The 22,126-nt window shown below is 44.7% G+C and overlaps 1 protein-coding gene across 4 annotated transcripts in view; it reads right to left on the reverse strand.

Moving 5' to 3' along the window:
* The window catches only part of OSBPL10 (oxysterol binding protein like 10), a 318,653-nt gene extending 298,124 nt beyond the window's left edge, over positions 1-20,529 (reverse strand). The window contains exon 1 of one of the 4 annotated variants that reach the window (XM_045089004.1): positions 20,101-20,529. In XM_045089004.1, the coding sequence (XP_044944939.1) occupies positions 20,101-20,381 (281 nt within the window). In that variant the 5' untranslated portion in view covers positions 20,382-20,529. The remainder of the gene's footprint in view (positions 1-20,100) is intronic. The other 3 variants (XM_045089002.1, XM_045089005.1, XM_045089003.1) reach the window with 3 other exon arrangements.
* Between the last annotated feature and the right edge of the window lie 1,597 nt (positions 20,530-22,126).

Consider the following 22,126-nt stretch of genomic DNA (forward strand, 5'->3'; position numbering starts at 1 on the left):
TCAGCATGGTGTCAGCTTGTCCCTCTACCTCTGTTCCTCCCCCAGCTAGTGTGCTCACGCTCACTCACTCTCTCTCAAGTAAATAAACAAAATCTTAAAGAGAAAAAAAAGAAATCAACTACATTGAAAAAAAAATAGCGGCCCCTGGCTGGCTCAGTGGGTGGAGCATGCGATTCTTGATGGCAGACTGGGGGTTCAAACCCCACAATGGGTGTAGAGATTACTTAAAAATAAAATCTTTAAAGGCATCTGGGTGGTTCAGTCAGTTAAGCAACCAACTCTTGATTTTGGCTCAGGTCATGACCTCAGGGGGGCAGGAGATCTAGCCTTTGTTGGGCTCTGTGCTCACTAGTGAGTTACCTGCCATTCTCTCATCTACCTCTCCCTCCGTACCTCCCCCTCACTCATGCTTTCTCTCTCTCAAATATATCTTTAAAAAAAACAAATAAATAAAAAAATTAAAAAATGGGGCGCCTGGGTGGCTCAGTGGGTTAAGCCGCTGCCTTCGGCTCAGGTCATGATCTCAGGGTCCTGGGATCTAGTCCCACATCGGGCTCTCTGCTCAGCAGGGAACCTGCTTCCCTCTCTCTCTCTCTGCCTGCCTCTCTGTCTGCTTGTGATTTCTCTCTGTCAAATAAATAAAAAAAATCTTTAAAAATAAATAAATAAATAAAATAAAATCTTCGAAAAGAAAAAAATAATAAAGACCATCAATGAAACAAAAAAGCTGGTTCTTAGTAAGATCAATAAATTGATAAACCTCCTATAAGACTAACAAAGATGAAAAGAGAGAAGATATATATGACCAATATCAGAAAAATGGAAGAGGGAATACCACTAGAGGCCTCAAATATATTAAAAGGGTAATAAGGGAATACTTCAAGCAACTCTATCATAAATTTGACAATTTATAAGAAATGGGCCAATTCCTCAAAAGGCGTGAGCTACCAAAACATGCCCAAGATGCAACAGATAAGCTGAATAGCTTTGTAACTATTAAAGAAATTGATTTTGTAGTTTAAAACCTTTCCAGAAAGAAATCTCCAGACCAGATGGTTTCCCTGGTGATTTCTACAAATATTTAAAGAAGAAATAACACCAAGTCTACACAATTTCTTCATAAAATATAACAGGAGGGACACTGCCCACCTCATTTTAAGGCTAGCACTACCCTGATACCAAAACTAGACAAAGACAATATAAGAAAACTACAAACAAATATCTCTCATACACATAGATGCAAAAATCCTTAACAAAATATTAGAAGACTGAACTTAGCAACGTAAAAAAAAAAAATATACCATAACCAAGTAAGGTTTAACCCAGGATAGCAAGGTTGTTTCAAAATTCAAAAATCAGTTAGTGCAATCTACCACAGGCATAGTTGAGAGCAGGGATCAGTAAAGGGCCACGTAGTAAACACTTTAGTCTCTGCTGGCCACAAAGTCTCTGTCTCAACCACTCAACTGTGTCATTGTCCAATGAAAGCAGACATAGACAACACGTAAGCAAATGGGCATGAGGGTGTTTCAGTAACACCTTATTTATAAAAACAAACAGCAGAGCCTTTTATAATAAAAACACTCAACAAACGAGAAATAGAAGGAAGCTCCACTATACAGTAAAGGTCATTTATGTCAAATCCACAGTTCACATCGTATTCCATGGTTAAAGACTGAAACCTTTCCTTTTCAGATCAGGAGCAAGGCAAGGATGCCCACTCTTGCTTATTATTCAGCAGCATATTAGAAGTCCTAGCCAGAGCAATCACACTAGAAAAAGAAATAAAAGACATCCCAATTGAAAGGGAGAAGTACAATTATCTGTTTGCAAATGACATGACCATATGTATACAAACCCCTTAATATTCCACACAAAAATATTGGTTTGAATTAGTAAATGAATTTATTAGCAAAGTGGTAGGATACAAAATCAACACACAAAAATCAGTTTTGTTACTATACACTAAAAATGAAGAACTGCAAAAGGAAATTAAGAAAACAATTCAAAAACATGGGCAGTATTCTCCTGGACATCAGCCTTAGCAACATATTTATGGATATGCCTCCTCAGGCAAGAGAAACAAAGGCAAAAATAAACTCTTGGGACGATACTAAAATTAAAAGCTTTTGCACAGCAAAGGGCACCATCAACAAGATAAAAAAAGCAACCAGTAAATGGAAGATATTTACAAATGATGTATCTGATAAGGGGTTAATATCCAAAATAAATAACTTCTATAACTCGACATAAAAAAGAAAATAATAATTTGATTTAAAAATGGGCAGAAGACCTGAATAGATATTTTTCCAAAGAGGACATACAGATGGTCAACAGACACATGAAAAGTCGCTCAATACCACTAATCATCAGGGAAATGCAAGTCAAAACCACAAGGAGATGCCACTTCAAACCAGGTGAAATGGCTAATGTCAAAAAGACAAGACACAACAAGTGTTGGAGAGGATGTAGATAAAAGGGAATTCTCATGCACTATTGTGAAAATTTTTATACTGATGCCATCACTGTGGAAAACAGTATGGAGTTGTCCTAAAAAAAACTTAAAATGAAGACACTATACAATCCTGTAATTCCACTATTGGGTATTTACCAAAAAAATCAAAAACATTAATTTGGAAAGATATATGCACCCCTACATTTATTGCAGCATTATTTGATACAAAAGCAAACTAGCTGTCCATCAATAGATGGATTGATAAAGAAGATATGGTCACACACACACACACACAAACAACACCCTGCTGGAATATTACTCAACCATAAAAAAAGGAAACCTTCCCATTTACAACAACACAGATGGTTCCAGAGGATATTAAGCTAAGTGAAGTAAACTGGACAAAGTCAAATACCATATGACTTCATTTATATGTGGAATCTAAAAACAAAACAAAACAAAAGCAAAAACAAAACAAAACAAAACAAAAAATCAGAAACTCATACAGAGAGAAAACAAACTGTGGTTGCCAGAGTGGAGATGGGCATGGGTGGAGGGGGTGGATGAAATAGATGATGGGGACTAGGAGGTACAAACTCCCAATAAGTAAGTCATGGAGATGAAAAGTAGAGCATAAGGAACATACTCAGTAATATTGTAATAATGTTGTATGGTGACAGATGGTGACTACACTTAACACAGTGAGCTTTGCATAATGTACAGAATTGCTGAATCACTACATTGTGGACCTGAACCTAATATAACATTGTATATCATGCACATAAACTTAAATAATAATTTTTTAAAAGAAAACAATTTCATTGATAATAGCATCAAAAAGAATAAAATACTTAGAAATAAAACTAACCAAAAGACTAGTACACTAAAAACTACAATTTCTGAAACAAATTGAAGACACAAAGAAATGGGAAGTATCCCGAGTGTCTTTGGATCAGAAAACTTAGTATTGTTAAGATGTCCTTACTTCCCAAATGATTTATAGATTTAATCCCTATGAAATTCCCAGCGGCACTTTTTTTGCAGAAATAGAAGAATTCATCTCAAATTCATATGGAATCCCAAAGGACCCTGAATGCCAAAATAATTTTGAAAGAAAAGAGTAAAGTTAGGGCGCCTGGGTGGCTCAGTGGGTTAAGCCGCTGCCTTGGGCTCAGGTCATGATCTCAGGGTCCTGGGATCGAGGCGCGCATCGGGCTCTCTGCTCAGTAGGGAGCCTGCTTCCCTCTCTCTCTCTCTGCCTGCCTGTCTACTTGTGATCTCTCTCTGTCAAATAAATAAATAAAATTTAAAAAAAAAAAAAGAAGAAAGAAAAGAGTAAAGTTAAAGGACTCACAGTTCCTGAATTCAAAACATATTCAAGGGGCACCTGGGTAGCTCAGTCGGTTAAGCGTCTGCCTTCAGCTGAGGTCATGATCTCAGAGTCCTGGGATCAAATGTAACATCACGCTCCCTGCTCAGAGGGCAAACTGTTTCTCCCTCTTCCTCTGTATCTTCCCACTGTTCATGCTCTCTCTCTCTTTAATTAAAAAAAAAGAAAAAAGAAAAAGCATTCAAAGCAAAGCTACAGTAATCAAAAGAGTATGGCACCAGCATAAAGATAGACAAGTAGACCAATGCAACAGAATAGAGAGCCCACGTGTTATCTGGTCACATGTATAGTCAAATGATCTTTGACAAGAATTCCAAAAATACCTAACTGGAAAAGGACAAATGGTGTTGAGAAAACCAGACGTCCATATGCAAAAGAATGAGGTTGAGTCCTTAACTTAAACCATGTACAAAAAATGGACTAAGACATAAAACGGTAACACACCTAGAAGCAAGCAGAAGAGAAAACTTCCTGACCTTGGAGTTGGCAGTGATTTCTTGGATATCGCACCAGAAGCACAAGCAACAAAAGCAAAAATAGATGGGACTACTCCAAATTTTTAAAAAAGTTTTGTGCATCAAAGAACACAATCAACACAGCGGAAGGGCAACCTATGAAACAGGGAAAAACATCTGTTTTTTTAGTAAGCGAGAAGAACACATTTAACAACACACATCACAAAGAGGTAAGCCGTGCTTCTATGGCTACATAAGATGCTCTGTGAAGTGACGGATGACAAATGAGCCACACACTGGCCCTTGCCCTTCACACATACTAACTCGTTTAACTTAACCCTCACGGGGGTACCTACAAGGTAGGTACTCTCTGTAGCCTCATCTTACAAATGAAGAAATTCCTCTGCTGTCCCTAGCGTACTGTCTCGACGGGCACTGGCTGGGAATGGCAGTGCTAGCCCGACCAAGAATGGAAGTGGGAATAAAACCCCATCAACTTGGTACATTAGATGGCCGGCCTTCTTCCCGACCCTCTGAAACTGTGAGTTTTCCTTGTTCTGCTCTTTGCTTTCTCTTACTGCAATTCAGAGAGGCGGGAATGACAAGGTTATCAGGGTTAGGTTTATAAGCTCTTGCCACCGCTGTGACTATATAACAAGAAAAGAAATCTGGTCCTTTCTGAGCAGCCCATCTGCAGGGCCTCTCAGGAAGCATATTGCTACCATCCAGCCTGGTCAGTGGGAAAGCTCATGCTGCTGGGGCTCCATGGAAAGCACCCATCTGATCTCCCAGAGCACAGAGAAGTGATAGAGGATAACTCTGGTTTTTTAGAAAGAGAGAGCAAAATGCCTCCAAGATGCTGAGAACACTGACAAGGCAGACCTCCTCCACCAGGGGACCACCCCATGAACCTTAGACTCCAAGAGGCCACTGACTATGGTTCAACTACAAATGTCTGCCAGCTTGATCCCGAGGAAATACTTGAACTGACTTCGAGTCCCAAACTCTTCAGCCGTAGGGCCACCAAGGGTACGGCAGAGGCTGCTCTCAGAAACTGGCCCATTACCACACAAAAATTCCCAAGACAGTGTCCTCTTTATTCAACAAATACTTTACAGGCAATTTTAAAACAAATACTTTTACAGGCAATTATCACAATAATTCTAGACAGTAAAATTACATTAAAAAGTTGTAGGTTTAAAAATGCATATAAATGATAATTCGTTCTCATTTTCCTAATATTGGAATAATGGGGAACAAGCAATATGCTTCCCACTCCAGACGGTTTATAGATGACAAAACTGGTTGACATTGAGATTAGCTAAAATGACTAAACAGGGAACGGATCAAAACACTGATCTCCCACACCTTTGGTTTCATGGTCTTTTGGTAAGCTTGCAAACATGCCAGATTTACGAAGTTTAATGGTACCTGCTCACAGCCACCAACAAATTCAATTTCATCATACTGAATGGTCTAATTTACCACACCTGAAGCATCTTCTAAACTGGTCTGCAATAAGCGTTCCAGAATGGATACCCCACCAGCCACTTTAGGAGACCAGCCTTAAAGAAGAAAAGATTCATCAGCTTTATTAATCATTAGATACATGCTACATTCATCCAGGAAGTATATTCTTCATGCCCCATAGCCTTGTTTTTTAAAATAGACCGAAGGAATTTTTGTTAACTTTTTAATATAATTTCAAAGTTAATAAAAAAGTCATAATAGGAGATGCAACATGGGGGATTTGGGGGGTAGGAAAAGAATAAATGAAACAAGATGGGATGGGGAGGGAGACAAACCATAAGTGACTCTTAATCTCACAAAACAAATTGAGGGTTGGGGGGGGGCCTTGGGAGAGGGGGGTGGGGTTATGGACATTGGGGAGGGTATGTGCTATGGTGAGTGCTGTGAAGTGTGTAAACCTGGTGATTCACACACTTGTATCCCTGGGGATAAAAATACATTATATGTTTATTAAAAAAATAAAAAATAAAATTAATTAAATGCAAAAAAAAAGAAAAGTCATAATAGTACAAAGAATTACTTACTGCTAAAGAACTATTAACATCTTACTACAGTTGTTTTATCACCATATATATGTCTCTTGAGAGTAAGTTGCCAACAAATGCCCCTTGACCCCTAAAAACTTCGGTGTACGACTACTAAAATCAAATAATTTACAAGGATACAGTACTATTACTTACAGACCTTATACAAATTTTCCAGTTGTCATAACACTATCATTTGTAGGAAAAGAAAATATCAGATCACGAGTTCTATTTAATAGTTGCAAAATGTACATTTTGTATGATATGAAGGGAATTTATAGTTTCAAACTCAAAAACAAAGCAAAAATGAAGACGGAAACAAACAAACAAACAAAAAAAAACCACTAAAAATACCGGTAAGTGCTCCAATGCTACAAAGGAAAAGGAAGCAAGTGTTTAGATAAACAGAAATTCAAACAATTCCACGACACGAATAACTACAACTCAGCCTCCTCCAAGTGAGGTCACGCTTTGCTTTTGTTCAAAAACACTATCCAGACTCAAACTTGACTTCATGGACGTAAGTTGGGTCCTCTTCCTTTAACATGAAGATTTTCTGAAGCATCTCTAAGTCTACCCTGTAAAAATGGCCTATTTTTCTTACTCAAGCGTGAGGAAGCCCTGGCGTTTGGGCCATTCTTTTACACTATCTTCCTGAATTTCCACGGACTCTAAAGGAATTTTGAAGATGGACATTTGACAGAAATACTTCAGTTACGGGAATCTATGAATTAACTAAGTGACTCCAAGAGTGTTAAAACACACTTTGGGCCAAGGTAGCAATGGCGGACTTCTCATAAAAAAGCAAACAGCGCACACCAGCCAGGCTCATAAAAATTAACGCGAAGCATGTTGCTAGTCCAAAGAGCAACATAAACGTGAGCTGCTGTAGAATAAACGTGCAACAGAGCTCTCTGGACAGTGCTTCAACTTGTTAGGGACCCATCCACTGAATGAGTCAGCTGGAACATGCACACAGAAAAGTTGTGTGCTGTGCGGTTAGCCAAGAGGGTCGGGAGGCCCATTTTTAAGGTATTAGTAATACAGTGGGACTCAGGTACACAAGAATCTGACATGTGACCCCTTTCAGCCAAAGTGCACACACTCAGCTTAATGAACCTGGAGGCTTCTGTGTAAATCAACATTCATCTGCCAGTTCTTACAAAAGCCAAAGGGCCAAGGAGCCCCCCTCCATCAGCCCTAAAAGCCCAGGTGAAGAAAAGACAGGACGAGCAAGCAAAGTCATTACTAAGAAGGATTGTGAAGGCTGTGAACATGGCCCTGAAGCAGTGATGCTTCCTGACCTGGACCTGAAAAGGACCACCAGACATCAACTACTCACAGAAAGAGATTCTGCCTGTGGGAGGGAAACAAAACCACTCATTAAACCACAATGCCCCTTCTTCGGGAAGGCCACAGCAGGAGAGCAAGAGTGAGGGATAAAACACAATAATGATTATCTCCAGGCGAAATAAGCTGGTACAGGTCTACCCTAAGGCAAAGCCCTCCGTGATCTCATCCATGAAATGAGGGGGTTGGAGATCTCCAAGTTCTTTCCAGAGTGATAGAAAGAAAACATACTTTGGAGTCAGATATATTGTGGCTCCGCAACTTACTTACTGACTGTGTGACACAATTTACTTTCTGACTGTGCAACACATAATGACTGTGAGTCAATATATGCCTCCGTTTCTTCATCTGGGGAACAGAAATTCTACCTGCATCAGTTAAGGTTAGATCTAGCTGTGAATCGTGGCTTTCAGAAAATGCTTATTCTCCCTATCATGGAAAATTCCAGTGGCAGGCAGCCCAAGATTTGTGAGGTGGCTCTGACCAACAGAATTGTCAGAGGCCAAGTCTCTTCTGTCCTGATGGCCTTCATCTCAGTCACCTCAGGTCTCAAGATGGCTGCTGGAATTCCAGCCACCACGTCTGTATCCCAGTTGCAGCCATATGTCTATATTCCAAGAGCAAAGGAAAAAAAAAGGAATGGTCCAAAGACACTTCCAGAAGACTAGTTTGTGAGAACTCTGCTTATGTTTAGAATATAATCACATGGTTATCCCTAGCTGAGAGGGAAATGAAGGATGCAAATATAGTTTTCTCGGGGACAACTGTGCATCTAGCTAGACCCTGGTGTTCTGTGACAACAGGAGGAGGAGAGAATGGACAGATCTGCATTACCCCCATCTCCTTTGAAGGGTTCAACTTAATAACAGATGTAAAATCTGATGCTTCCTGGACCCACAAATGTACTCCTTCCAGTAACACTGACAGCTTACGATCTGGGGTCTCTCAGCCACATAAGAGGTCCTTCATGCAGTAGCCTCCTACAGCCTCACCTCTGGTCGCACCCCACAACCCGCACTGCAGCCACACAAACCTACCTTCTCCTCCGTCCTGCTTCCAAACCTTGATCCTCAGAAAGCCTCCTCCCAGGGAAGCCCGCCCTGGACTCCCATCTGTGGGATGAAGCCGTCTCGTCAACATTCTGGGTCTTGCTCTCCCACCTCCTTCCCTCCATCCCCAGGCAGAGCTGGCATTCTCACTGCTGGGTGTTTCCCTGACGGGAGAGTCCCCAGCTGTACGCTACCCACAGCTTGCCAGTTGCTGTCCTCAGCCCTTCACACACAGCTTCTCAGACGACCCCAACGACCCTAGGACATGGATGCTCTATCACTCCCATTTCACAGGTAAAGAAACAGAGGCACACATGGAGAGGTTGTTACAGCTTGTCCAAAATCAAGCAGGTAGGAAAGAGCTGAGGCAGGACTCAAGCCCAGGCCCAGGACCACAGAACCCGTCCTCCACTACTTGATTAAGGGGCCGGGTGTCATTTTAGAGCAGGGATGGTCAAACTCCATCCCACAGGCTAAATCCAGCCCACCACCTGTTTTCGTAAATAAAGTTTTGTTGGAACACAGACGCACCCACTTGTTTGCCACGGGAGCATTGCAGAGTTGCCACGGAGACTGGAGAGCCCATGAAGCCTGAAATATTAACTACCCGGCCTTCAAAGGAAGAGTTTTCCCACCCCTGCTTTAGGCGGTCGGCTCCTCAAAATCTGGCCTGTGTTTCTCATTCCTGTGTCCTCAGCGTCTCACCTGGCATTTGGCAAACACACAAAAGGTGTCCCACAAATACGCGGGGTGTGAACATTCCAGCAGGCCTAATTACAAGTGAAGAGGAGTACATCTGGGGGCTGATACTGCCTGCCTACTCAGGATTTGGCAAGTTTCCCGAGTCCGTCCAGATTCCACTTCATAACCAAGACGCCCCGGAAAACTGTGGCAGAGGTTTCCATTGTGTCGTTAGCAGCGTGCCCCCACCCCACGCCTCGGACAGACTGACCACTGCAGAACGGTTTGAGGGTCTTCTATCTCCATCACCAAACCCATTTGATTCCCCTGAACAAGTGGCTCAGATGGAACCCCAGGTCTCCCCACACGTGGGAGAACGTAAATCCTACTGCTTCCAAGGCAGTCCTAATCCCACAGTTCTCCACTGCTCACAGGTCACTGATCACATAACTGGCTTTGCAGATAAACACTCAACACATTCTAGAAAAGAGTCATTGAAAACTGATGCCGGTCACCCTTCGACTTGTTGTATTTTCATCAAAATATTTAAAGGAAGGGACCTAACCACATGAAAACATAAACAGCCCTCTGAAAACTATAGCACAACATGAAAAGGTTATTCATGGCTCAAATGCCTCCTTTGACCTTCAGAGAATAGGCTTGCCACAGGACTGTATATAATGTTTCCTAATTTTATCGTAATTATTGATGTCACTGCACGAGGCACAAATAAAGCACTTTCTTTCTGGGTTGTGTCCATGTTCGATCCAGTCTGGGTTATCAAAAATCACATTCTGGATGGTTTTCTTGTTTATTCTGTCTTGGCCTGGCCCCAAATCACATCAGACAGGAGCCAGGCAGAGCAGCAAAAAGCCTCCCACATTTCCGGAGCAATCGCTTCAAACCTCCTTTTGGGACACAAAGGCTGCATCTCTTCTTTTTCCCAGGGTTTTCAAACAACTGTCCACTAGAGCAGGCTCTGAGGAATCCCAGGCTCCATAGGAAAGGAACACAGTCATCCAGGAGACAAATCAAATAATTTGTCACCTAGGTCCCCGTGCAAAGGAGAAAGGGCTTAGAAAAACCTGCCTATTTGCTAAGGTTGGGGTCTAAAACCACAACCAGCTCGTCCCCATAGTTCCACAAAATTACCCATTGGTCTAAAATATAGGACTCCCAGTAGACAAACTTTCACCGAGGACGGACAGAGCACTACCCACTCCACTAGACTGCCTGTGACAGCCTCACAAAGGCACTACAAGGTTACAGTCTTTGCACTGATGAGCAAGCCAGGGCTAGAAGAGCTAAGTGACTTGTCCAAGGTCACCTCGCCAAAAAAAGAAGAGGCTAAGCTGGAATGGCAAGGAGGTCTAACCACTTCATTACCCTGTGCTCCCACAGGTGGCCCTCTCAGAAGCTGGCTGAGATGCAGAGCAACCCATTCGTTCCAACAGGGCTGGTGGAGTGGGAAATGCTTCAGCCTCTCTGGAGAACACTCTGGGAGTTTCTCCATGCCCCATCCTATGACCCTGCAATTCCCTTCTCTAGGACATTCACCCGAGAAATAAAAGCACGTGTCCACACAAAGGCTTACAACATACAACAGTTTTATTGGTAATAGTCAAAAACGGGAAACAGCCCAAATGCCCCCCAACAAGAGAAAGGATAAACTGTGGTATAACCCCGGAATGTCAGATTACTCGACGACAACAACAACAAAATTATAATCTACTGATAGATATGCATCATGGAGAAATCTCAGAACATCAGGCTGACCGAAATAAACCAGACTCCTAAAAGAATATCCTGTATGGGTCCCTCTATATGAAACCCAAGAATGGACCAAACTAATTCATGGCAATAAAAATCAGAAACAGATTGCAGGGGAAGGAGAACTGACTGGCAAGGAGCACAGGGAAACTGGGGTGGAGGGGAGTGGATCAGAGAATGTTCTGTACTTTCTGAAGCAGCGCTTACATGGTACAATTGTCAAAATTCATCAAACAGAACACCTGAGACCCAGGGTCTCTTACTGTATTTAATTATACTTTTAAAAAACAAAAGTCCTCAGGCTAATGAGTCATTCAGATGACAAAATGGAAGACACAGATTATTACTTGTATACTTACTTCTACTTCCAAGGTGATTACTCAAGGGTATTTACAGAAAGCCCAGAGAAAGTCTCATTTGCCCATGAAAGCCAGTTGGGTTTGCTCCCTGGCATTAGAAAGAGTTTCCTTTACAATAATGCCTACCTTGCATTTGCCTACAGGGTCTGTCTAGCAGACAGAGATGAATGAATCCACCAACCCTTCCTGACCAGCCAACTTCAGTCATGACAGCAACCATTTCAGGACAGAGACGGCTGTCACCATGGCAACCAGGGAAGGGTGGGAAAGGTGGATGGGGAAGGGAGACAAGAGAGATTCAGAACTTCCTCAGAATTACGACTCTGTGGAGGCTGTGCATGCCAAACCTGACCCCCACGTCATCCACGTCCTAATCCCTGGAAACTGCGAGTGTTCCGTTACAGTGCTTATGGCACCCTTGATTCAAGAAAGGATTTTTAAATGGGGAGATTATCCTGGATGATCTGGGTGGGCCCTAAATGCAGTCACAGGAGTCCTTCCAAGAGGAAGGAAGAGGGAGACCTGACACACACAGAGGAGAGGGCAATGCAGAGGCAGGGGCAGAACCTGGAATGAGGCCTTATGAGCCAAGGAATGCCGGCAGCCACCAGAAGCTGGAGGAAGCAAGAAATTAATTGTCCCTTACAGTATCTGGTGAAAGCATGGGCCTGCCAAGACCTTGATTTTGGCCCAGTGGAACTAACTTCAGACTTCTGGCCTCCAGAGCCGTGAGAAAATAAATGTCTGTTGTTGGGAGCCTCCACATTTGTTGTCATTTGTTACAACAGCCATATGAAACTAATACAGATTGGGAGCCTTAAGTCCAGGATTGTTTCTGCCAGGTGTCCACACCCTTCAATTCAAACTTTTAAGAAATATTCAAATTAATAAAAGGGTTAGTTTTTTTTTTTTCCCTTGAAAGAATACATCAGAGATCAGCCTCAAGACTGTGGATTAGGCAAAGATTTCCTAAACAGGACTCAAAAAGAATTAATCATAAAGCAAAAAAATTTTATTTTTTTAAGATTTTATTTATTTATTATAGAGAGAGAAAGCGGGAACTCGAGCAGAGAGGAGGAGCAGAGGGGGAAGGGAAGCACGCTCCCCGCAGAGCAGGGAGCCCAACGCGGGGCTCAATCCCAGGACCCTGGGATCATGACCTGAGCCAAAGGCAGATGCTTAACCGACTGAGCCACCCAGGCACCCCAGGAAAAAAATTTTTAATGTGACTATATTAAAATTTAAAATTTGTGTTTATCAAGACAAACATGGCAAAGAGATGACAAAACAAACCACAAGTGAAGATATCTGCTCTCTCTATGTGGTACCCACTTGCCCGTGTACATATACCCATCAACAAACTCATATCTGGAATATATAAAGAACTTTTCCAAGTCAATATGAAAAAGGCAGACACCCCGGTATACAAATGGTCAAGGATTTACACAGCACCTCATGAAATGTGAAATCCAAATGGCCAGAAGGCACACAAAAAGATGTTAAACTTCATTAGTCGTCAAGGAATTAAAACCATAATCAGATGCCACCACCCACCCAACAGACTGGCTAAAACAAGAAGAGACACTATTAAGTGTGGTTGAGGATGAGGAGCCCCTGGAACCCTCATACACTTCTGGTGGGAATGTTAACAGACACAACCACTTTGTAAAACCCTCTGGCAGCCTCTAAGAAGCTGGACACTTGCAAACACTGTCACACAAGATCTCACTCCTAGGTATACACTCAGAGAAATGCATACATATGTTCTCCAAACCACACAGCAGTGTTATTTTCAAGGAAAACCCAGGAAGAGGTCAATCTGTAGTCAATGTCAGTGCGTTTAGTATATCCACACGGTGAAATTCCAAACGGCAGTGGACGCAGACTACAATTATACACAGCAACATGGTGGGGCTTACAAGCATGTTAAGAGTGAGGTGCCTGGCACAAAAGATCACAATGCCGTACGGTAAGAAAGTCAAGAGGCCTAGCTCATGCAAGGTGCTGCAAGTCAACAGTGGAGGCCCAGTGGGGGAAATGACTGGAAGGGAGGCGGGAAGGGGCTGGCTGCTGGTTCTTGATCTGGGTATGTCCCATTTACAAAAACCCATGGAACTCTGTACACTTAGAAGTTGTGTACTCTTCTGAATGTATGTTAAACTTCAACTTTACTCTCAAAAACTAGTCACTCAGAGATAGGTGAAAATTTTTCCCCCTCTGTAATTTTCAGACTACAGAATGGATACAAGTTCAGCTCAGGGAAAAAAAATAATAATGGGGAAGAAAAGGAGAAATAGTATCACCCACCACCCACCACCATGGTCACCATTTGGCGTATATCTCCTCAGATACACACAATTTTCAAAAGGGAGAGGAAGAGCGCATCCCATAGGGAGGGGTTAACTCAGGCAAATCCTCAATTTAAATATTGTAAACCATAAGTGAATAAATCACATTATATGCTCTTGTGTAACCTAGGCAACCACCCCTTTATTATCACTGTCCGTGAAGTAATCCAGCGTCCCTAAAGGATTTGAGTACACAGGCTCACAGCAATCTGGAAATCCAGACAGCAAGATGTGTGAATACTTTCTAAGTACATGTGGGCAAGAACATAAAACCCAGAACCGCGATTTTTCAACTCTGGTATCACCAACTGCCTCTAAAATTTGCAGAGTACTCAAAAAGCATTTATTTTAATTCAGAGTGGTTTTAAAAGTTAATCTATGCCCCCTCAACTTTTCTAAATGAGCCAAGTAGCCCCAAAACCCTGGAAAATCGTGACCAGAGGCTAAACACTGCATTCTCAAAGCATGTCATTAATGCAGATCGGGTCAAAACCAAGCCCTAGGTATTTGGCCACTAAAGGCCCACACTAGGTGAGCAGTAGTGGGCCCTAAGTCAAGGTGGGCGTGTCACAAGGTAAGTCAGACTTGCTGACCCGGAAGATAAAACCCAAAGTTTGCAGACAGCAGAGCAAATGAGAAGACCTATGAACTCTGGGAGTCCACAAGGCCATAAAAGCAGGCAGAGAACCAAGAATTACAACAACAGTAGCTAACACTGGCTGAAACACAAGTAAACTCTGGTTTAACTTCTTCTCTGTCATTCATTCAGTCTCTTAGCTATTCGATAGTACCTACTGAACCCTTATTACATGCCAGACTCTGCTATAGACACTGGGGATACAGCAGTGAATAAAGCAAATTATTGTCTGTCCTCAGGGAGCTTACATCCCGTGCAGAGACCAGAATAAAATATGGAGCGTATCAGACAGTGGTGATGATGGAGAAAAATTGAGCAGGGAAGGGGGACGGGGATCTGAGGCTGGGGGAGGGGAGTAAGCCACTTGCCATAGTGATGCAAATGTTTGCTGGGTTCCATGTTTTAAAATGATGCCCTCAAAACCAAATCCTCATATGCTCACCAAAGAACTCTGGGATAATTATGTTAATGAAGTCCCAGGGTAACCACAGCATTCAGAAAATAAACCAAGAACTTGATGGACCAGAAAGGATCCATTTAAGAGGGACAACTGAAGATCCAGTATCAGCCTCCAGTTCTCCAGATCTTGCTATGCACTGTTCTCAGCCACTGACAGACCAGTATCCTCACATAATCTTCACACTGAACTAATGAGAAGAGTAACAACTTTTCTCCATTTAAGAGATGAGAAAACAGAAGCCCAGAGCAATTAAGGAACTGGCCTAAGATGACACGTGTGCTATATACTGACGTCAGGGTTTGGCCCCAGGGTCCACACTCCCCTAACGTTCTAAATAAATGTCTACTGCTGGCCTGAGGTGTTATTTTGCTCATACTACCTTACTTATTCTATTCAAGACTTGCCTTTAAATATTTTTTTAAAGATTTATTTATGTATTTGAGAGAGAGAGGGTGCACATGTGAGGCGGGAGGGGTGCAGAGTCTCGAGCAGGCTCCTTGCTGAGCAAATGGGTTCGATCTCACGACCCTGAGATCATGATCTGAGCTGAAATCGAGACTCAGACGCTTACCTGACTGAGTCAGCCAGGGCACCCCTTGCCTTTTAATACTTTAGAGTTCTTACAACCCCACTAATCTCTCTCTCTCTCTCTCTCTCTCTCACACACACACACACACAGGAGGTGGGTTTCATATTTGTAATATCTTCTTTTCTCTAGATAATAAAAACTGAATGGCAATAAGGACCCTCAAGTATTTAAATACCACCTTTTAGATCCAATTAGAAATTACTTTCTCAAACACCTATTGTTATGAGCAAACCCAAAATAGTTCTCTTGGGTGAGACTAAAATTAGCCTTAGGGCAAATTAGAGTTCATATAGCCAATTTCTCACTAGGTGTAGACATCTCAAACTGAACACAGCCCAAAGGGAACTCCTGGTTGTCCCCTATCCTCCCCTGTGACCCTCATCTCTATAAAGAACACCTCAACATCCCAAGTCTCTCAGAGCTCCAAACTCAAAAGTTCTCCCTGGCTCCCCTCTCTCTCTCACCTCCTCATCCAACCCATCAGCAATTTCTAGCCTCCCTACCCCAAAAATGTACTGTTCCTCCACTTCCCCTGTCCCCCAAGGGCAAGCCACTGGTGTCCTCGGTTTAGACCCCCGTGAGGAGCTCGTCAGTGGTCTCTTGCTTCCCTATCTGACTGACCCTTTGAAAACCTCATCTCCACATAGTACCCAGAGAGAACTTTTTTTTTTTTAAGATTTTATTCATTTATTTGATGGAGAGACAGAGCACAAGCAGAGGGGAGCAGCAGGCAGAGGGAGAGGGAGAAGCAGTCTCCCTGTGAGCAGGGAGCTGAACGTGAGCCTCCATCCCAAGACCCTGGGATCACAATCTGAGCCTGAGCCGAAGGCAGATGCCTAACTGACTGAGCCACCCAAACACCCCTGGAGTGAACTTTTTAAATCACAAATCCAAATGTGTCATCTCTCCGCCTAAAATCCTTCTGGACCACCAGAACACAGCCTCGAATTCTTCCCCTGGCCTACAGGGTGCCGTGTAACCTGGCACTGGCCTGCCTCTCCTAGCTCTTGGGGTTCACTCTTCCTCTGCTTCACTCCCTATGAAAACCAAAACAGGAGTGAACAGATAGTTCTCTAGATTAAAACATGAGTAGCAGTAAAGACACTAGATCCACACAAATCATTTCCACAAATACTTATTTCTCATCATTTTTTAAATACAGTTGACCCTTGAACAACAGGGGTTTGAACTGTGCAGGTCCAGGAATACACAGATTTTTTTTTTTACATAAATACAGCTGTACCGTAAGTATATTTTCTCTTCCTTATAATTTCCTTAATAACATTTTCTTTTCCCTAGCTTACTTTATTGTAATATATAAGACACATAACAGTCAAAACATGTGTTCATCAACTGTTTATGATATTGGTACGGCTTTCGGCTGACAGTAAGCTATCAGTAGTTAAGTTCTGGGGAAGTTGAAAGTTATATAGGATATTCGACTGTACAGGGTTCGGTCCCCTTAACCCCTTGGTTGTTCAAGGCCAACTGTATTTTTTTCATCTTCATAGCACCTGCCACTTCTGCAGTTGTTTTGTTCATCTGTTTGGATGCATTCCCTCTTTAACACCATCTTATAGAACTACACCTTACTGTGATACCAGAAATATTTTCCCTTAGCTGTAATGATTATAGAGTCTTTTCAGTGTACCTTTTCACCATGCTCTGATCTATTTCGCACTCCCTCAGCCCATAGGTGTGAGCCCAAGTGCTCTGGATGTACTCTCTTGACTTGAACGTGTCCCACCGCATGCAGCCTTCTCTCCTGGAGCCTCTCTATCCATCACCTTGCTTATGCTCCGCCCCAAACTGCCTTCCTGGGGGAGTGGCTACAGGGCCAAGCGCGCTACCAGTGAATGGTGGCAGAAAATGACACTGAGTGTTAGAATATACACTCTGTAGCAACATGAGGTCCTGCAAGAGGACACTTGAATAAAAACTGCTCTCGGGTGATAGGTACCACATTCTGGAAACTGGTGAAGGGTGCAGTCTGGAAACACATGCTAGCTAAGAACTTCGTGGCTGGAGATTTGTGGTGAACTGTAGGCAACTTAAAAAGTACTGCCAAAAGAATATACCATGAGGTCCAAAAGCAAAGGTAATTTGCATCGAGTCACCCCGCTGTTTATACCAAGGCATTCCCCTAGACTAGGGAGCTCTGGACTCCTTCCTCTTAATTCTGCATGCCCTGCACTACTTCAAGGGAAGACGCCTGTCCATTCTGCACACTGGAATAGCTCCAGCTCAGCACTTCTTGGCCTTTTGGCTAAAATCAAGTGGAAGAGCTCCAGCCCTTAGAACAGTGCCTAGCACATAGTAGGTCCTCGATAAATTTAGTCTCTGAAGAAACAAACTCATGAACAAGTGAATGTATTCTTTCTCTTCTTCTCTTTTCCTTTTCACTGTTCCAGACCTCTCCTTGAGAAGGAAAAAAATGTGCAATCACTGAATCATCACAAATCCTCTCCAGACCACTAATGGACCCTCGGCCACAGTTCAGAGAACACAGATGTGGGGAACAGAGACCTGGCCACTGAGATATTAACCATTAGAAAGAGACAATGCTCTGGGAGTCAGTGGTTACTGAGAAAATCATGAGTGTACTGGGGTTAAGAAGAAACACTGGCAGCTATAGACCACAGTAAACAAACTCAACAAAGATAAGACCTCACCAGTGTATGCGGCGCATTTCACCTACACAGCCTGCAATCACATCGCTATTATTATTCCTACTATTATTATCATCAGTTTTGCCTCTTCCTGATCTGGCATAACCTAAATACCCCAGTGGATTTAAAATTATACAAAAGCATGAGTGACTCCAATTCCTCCTAAATCCACAGCAAAGAGCAAATCCTTTAATATGCATTGCAGGTAAAATACGTCCCCAAGTGAAACAACTGTAATCCAGGGTAAAATCTCTGTTGGCCTCATAAGCTACTTGTAAAAAGAGAGAGAGAGAGAGAGAGCAAGAGCACTTAAAGTGACTGCCCAACACACAAAACAGACGCTGTCCCCAATACAGCACGATTACCAAGAACTGAAATCAGATTTAGTCATCTCATGTCTCCCTCATTCTACCCACTCTACCTGTTCTTTTTCAGCTTTCAAAAACTGAAGGAGGAAAAGGAGAGGCAACAGCACACAGCAGGTCTATTTTGAGAAATAAAAGGATTCAAAAGTTACAGTGCAACTTCCACTGACATAGTAGCAGATCTCCGAGGAAACCCAGGTGACTCAGAAAGTTCTCTGTCTCTAGTATCTATACAGAAACAACTCAGTGTCCATACTTAGGGAGTCATCTTCCTCCTAGTTGAGTTTCCTGTAAATACCTGCCTGATCAAAGTTTCAGCTGGAAGCAATCTGAACGTTTCCAATCCATCTGCAGGGAGAGAGCACCAAGGAATCTAGTCTAATCAGCAGAGAGAAGCAAGAGTCTCCAGGGTGAGGTTCAAACTCCACAAGCATCCTTTTAAGAACCCCAAGTCCTAAGATCCAAGGGCTATTAAGAGCAGAACAAAAGATCTAATCAACAAACTCTCCAAAAATCCCCATTCCTCTTGCATGGACGTTTGTATCTCCCTCTGGCTTGTTTTTGAAAAACAAGTATTTTTAAAAAAGGAAGAAAGGAAGGAAGGAAGGAAGGAGGAAAGAATTGTAAGTGGCAGCACCACATCTTCTCCATCCAAGTCTTCCTCACTATCCTCTCTATTGAGCCCCACATATTTTCACCAATACAAGTGCGCTGGGAGCCCCTTCCCTAGACATCCCCATCCTTCCGCCTGGTCATAACTAGGTTTCCCAACTGTGAGGGTGAGTGAGTGAGCAAAGAACTTCAAAGGGCACCTAAAGCGGGGGGAAATAACAATTTAAATAGCAAACTGTCTATTTCCAAAGGGGAGAGGTTGTTTAAATTTAAAAAACTAAACTAAACTTCTGTTGCAGAGATTGGAGGTCTCAAGCCTCCGACGGGGCAGGAGGTAGCACGCGCTCTGGAAAGCGCCGAATAAGTGGAAGGTTTTGTCGGTGGTGGTGGTGTTTTTAAACACTAAAGTTGTAAAGGAACTATATTACAGAGAGTATTGTTCTGATGGGACAAGCTGTATTAAAGCTTTTACAGTCAGGCACAAAGCACGACACACCCCCCCCACCCCCCACCCCCGCCTCCCTTCCTCAGCCATTCTTCAGGAGTGCGGGGAAACCGCTAGCAGGCAGGGCCCTGGGACCAGCGGGCTCCTCCCGCCACTCCAGTCCCCGCAGGTGCCGGTGCAGAAGAAAACCGGGGCTCTCGCCCCCCCTTCCCCGCCACTGCGGTGCTGGGGTGGGGTCACAGCACACCCCACGCCGGGCGCCGCACCTGGAAAGGAGCCGGGGCGCAGGAAGAGCCCCCGCCGAGGAGGCTCCCGCTCGGTCGGTGGCACAGTCGCGCACGCACACACACACAGACACGGAGAGCGGCGCGCGGGGAGGGGCGCGCGGTGGCGCGGGCGGCGGGCGCGTTACCTGTTCTGCCAGCCCTGGAGGAGGTTGGTGTATTTGCTGAGCACGCCCTCGAGCGCCGGCTCCCTCCTGCGGCCACCTCCTCCGGACGGACTAGCGGCCACCGAGCCGGGGCTGCTCCGGCTGCCCCCGCCGCCGAACCCCGCTACCGCCGACCGGCTGGAGACCCCCCGGCCGGCCAGGGAGCAGGAGGGCGAGGAGCCCGCCGAGGTGGCGCGGCTGCTGCTGCGGCTGCTGCTGTTGCTGCCCCCGCCGCCGTCTGCGCCTTGGGCCGCCCTCTCCATGGTCCGTGCGCGCCGGGAACGCGGGTGCCCGCCGCGGTGGCGGCCCCGGCACTGGAGCTCCTGGCGCGGCGGCGGCGGCGGCGGCGGCTGCTGCTACAGCTCCCGGCGCCCGGGCCGCGCGTGGCTGCTCCAAATCCCCGGGAAATGCCTGACTCATACAGGAGGAAGAGGAGGAGGCGAAGGAGAGCTGGGAAGGAAGCCAACGGGGCTGGATGCAGCTGCGGCCGCCCCTCCTCCCGCCGCGGCCCCGGCCCCGGCCCCTCCCTCCGCACTAGTTTCCCCGGCAAGTTCCGAGCGGGTGGCCGGTTCGGCGAGCCCTCCTCGGGTTCCTCTTCCTCTTCTTTCGAGTCCCCGCGGCCGTTCGGTCCCGGGGGCGGGGGGCGCTGCCGGGCCCCCAGCCGCAGGGTGGGCACGCCCTGTCACCCTCGCGTTCCTTCTGCCGCCCCCTCTCGGATCCGAAGGGGCGACAGGGAATCTCCGCGCGTTCCTCCCCACCCCCAACCCACCCCGGGACCTGGAGGGAGGGGCGGCCCCACCCACCCGGTCCACCCGGATATGGACCCGCCCGGCCTGACACAGGCACACACGCACAGTCCCTCTGTCTGCCTTCCGCACCGAGCCTGGGCCAGATACACGTACACGGTAACCTGGCAGTGAGCCTCACAGGCCGAGTAAAGTCACAGGGCGGCAACGTCCTCCAGGTTCTCCTGCCTGTCGGGTAGAGGAGAGAGGGCAGGTCGAAATTTCTTTCTTGCAGGTGAGCTCAGCGCCCAGCGTTTTCACGCTGCAGAGTTATGGTAAATGCATCATGGATACCAGGGCCCTGACTGTGGGGCCAGAGAACTTAGGTTCCTGCCAGTGCCTCCTTACGCTGAGTGCTCTGGGTGCCTCACTCGCCTCACCTTAATCCCCACCCTGACGGACCCATAAATCTGGCAAGTCAAACCTAGGGAGCCGTGTTACCATAAACACCTAACCCTGGGAACCAGGGACCCTAAAACGGGTTAGAGTGCGCTAAAGGTAAAGGAACGCAACAGATTTACAATCATAGCGATGTGTTACCTGCTGGCTGTAACTTCTTCCCTGCACCCCCCACCCCAACACACGCCGAGCTGCTGCAACTAGGTCTCTAAATCTAAAATTGTTGCTCTTTGGTAAAAGATGATGAGTTGCGCTCTCTCCACCACTAATAATTTTTGTGAGTATAAATATCCAATGCAATCTGGAAGTTTCTAAAATTACCTAGAAAAATAGCTTTGAGGAGCTCAGACACCACACACACACACAGTGATAGATTGATAGGTAATCCCTGCCTAAGGATCCACAAACCCATAAAGCAGATAAATAATTCAACAGTTTAAAAAAAAAAAATAACTAAATGGAATAGAGTCAGCTCTCCTAGATGCAATTCCTCAAGCCCCACCTCTTTCTATAGAAGCTTCATATCCTTCCAGAAACCTTTCTAGGGTGGTTTACCTCTAGAAGTTTTCATGGAGAAGTTCCTGGGGCTGATTAGAAGTGGTTATAACCTGAATAAATTACAATTCCAGGTGCCTATACAGTGTAAAGGGAGAAAAAATCCCCCAAAGTGATTCCTTGGTAGGAAAGACGGACTCTAAAGCCAGATGGAGCTGAGTTGGAATCTATGACCTCCATGGAGTTACCTCTTTTAGGCTTCCTTTTCTCACCCACAAAATGAGACCAAATGGTACTACTGGCTGTGAGGGACTATGTGAGACTATTTA

The sequence above is a fragment of the Mustela putorius genome, unplaced genomic scaffold (assembly GCF_011764305.1).
Source record: "Mustela putorius furo isolate JIRA1106 unplaced genomic scaffold, ASM1176430v1.1 tig00003834_pilon_pilon_pilon, whole genome shotgun sequence".
NCBI classification, from domain to species: domain Eukaryota; kingdom Metazoa; phylum Chordata; class Mammalia; order Carnivora; family Mustelidae; genus Mustela; species Mustela putorius.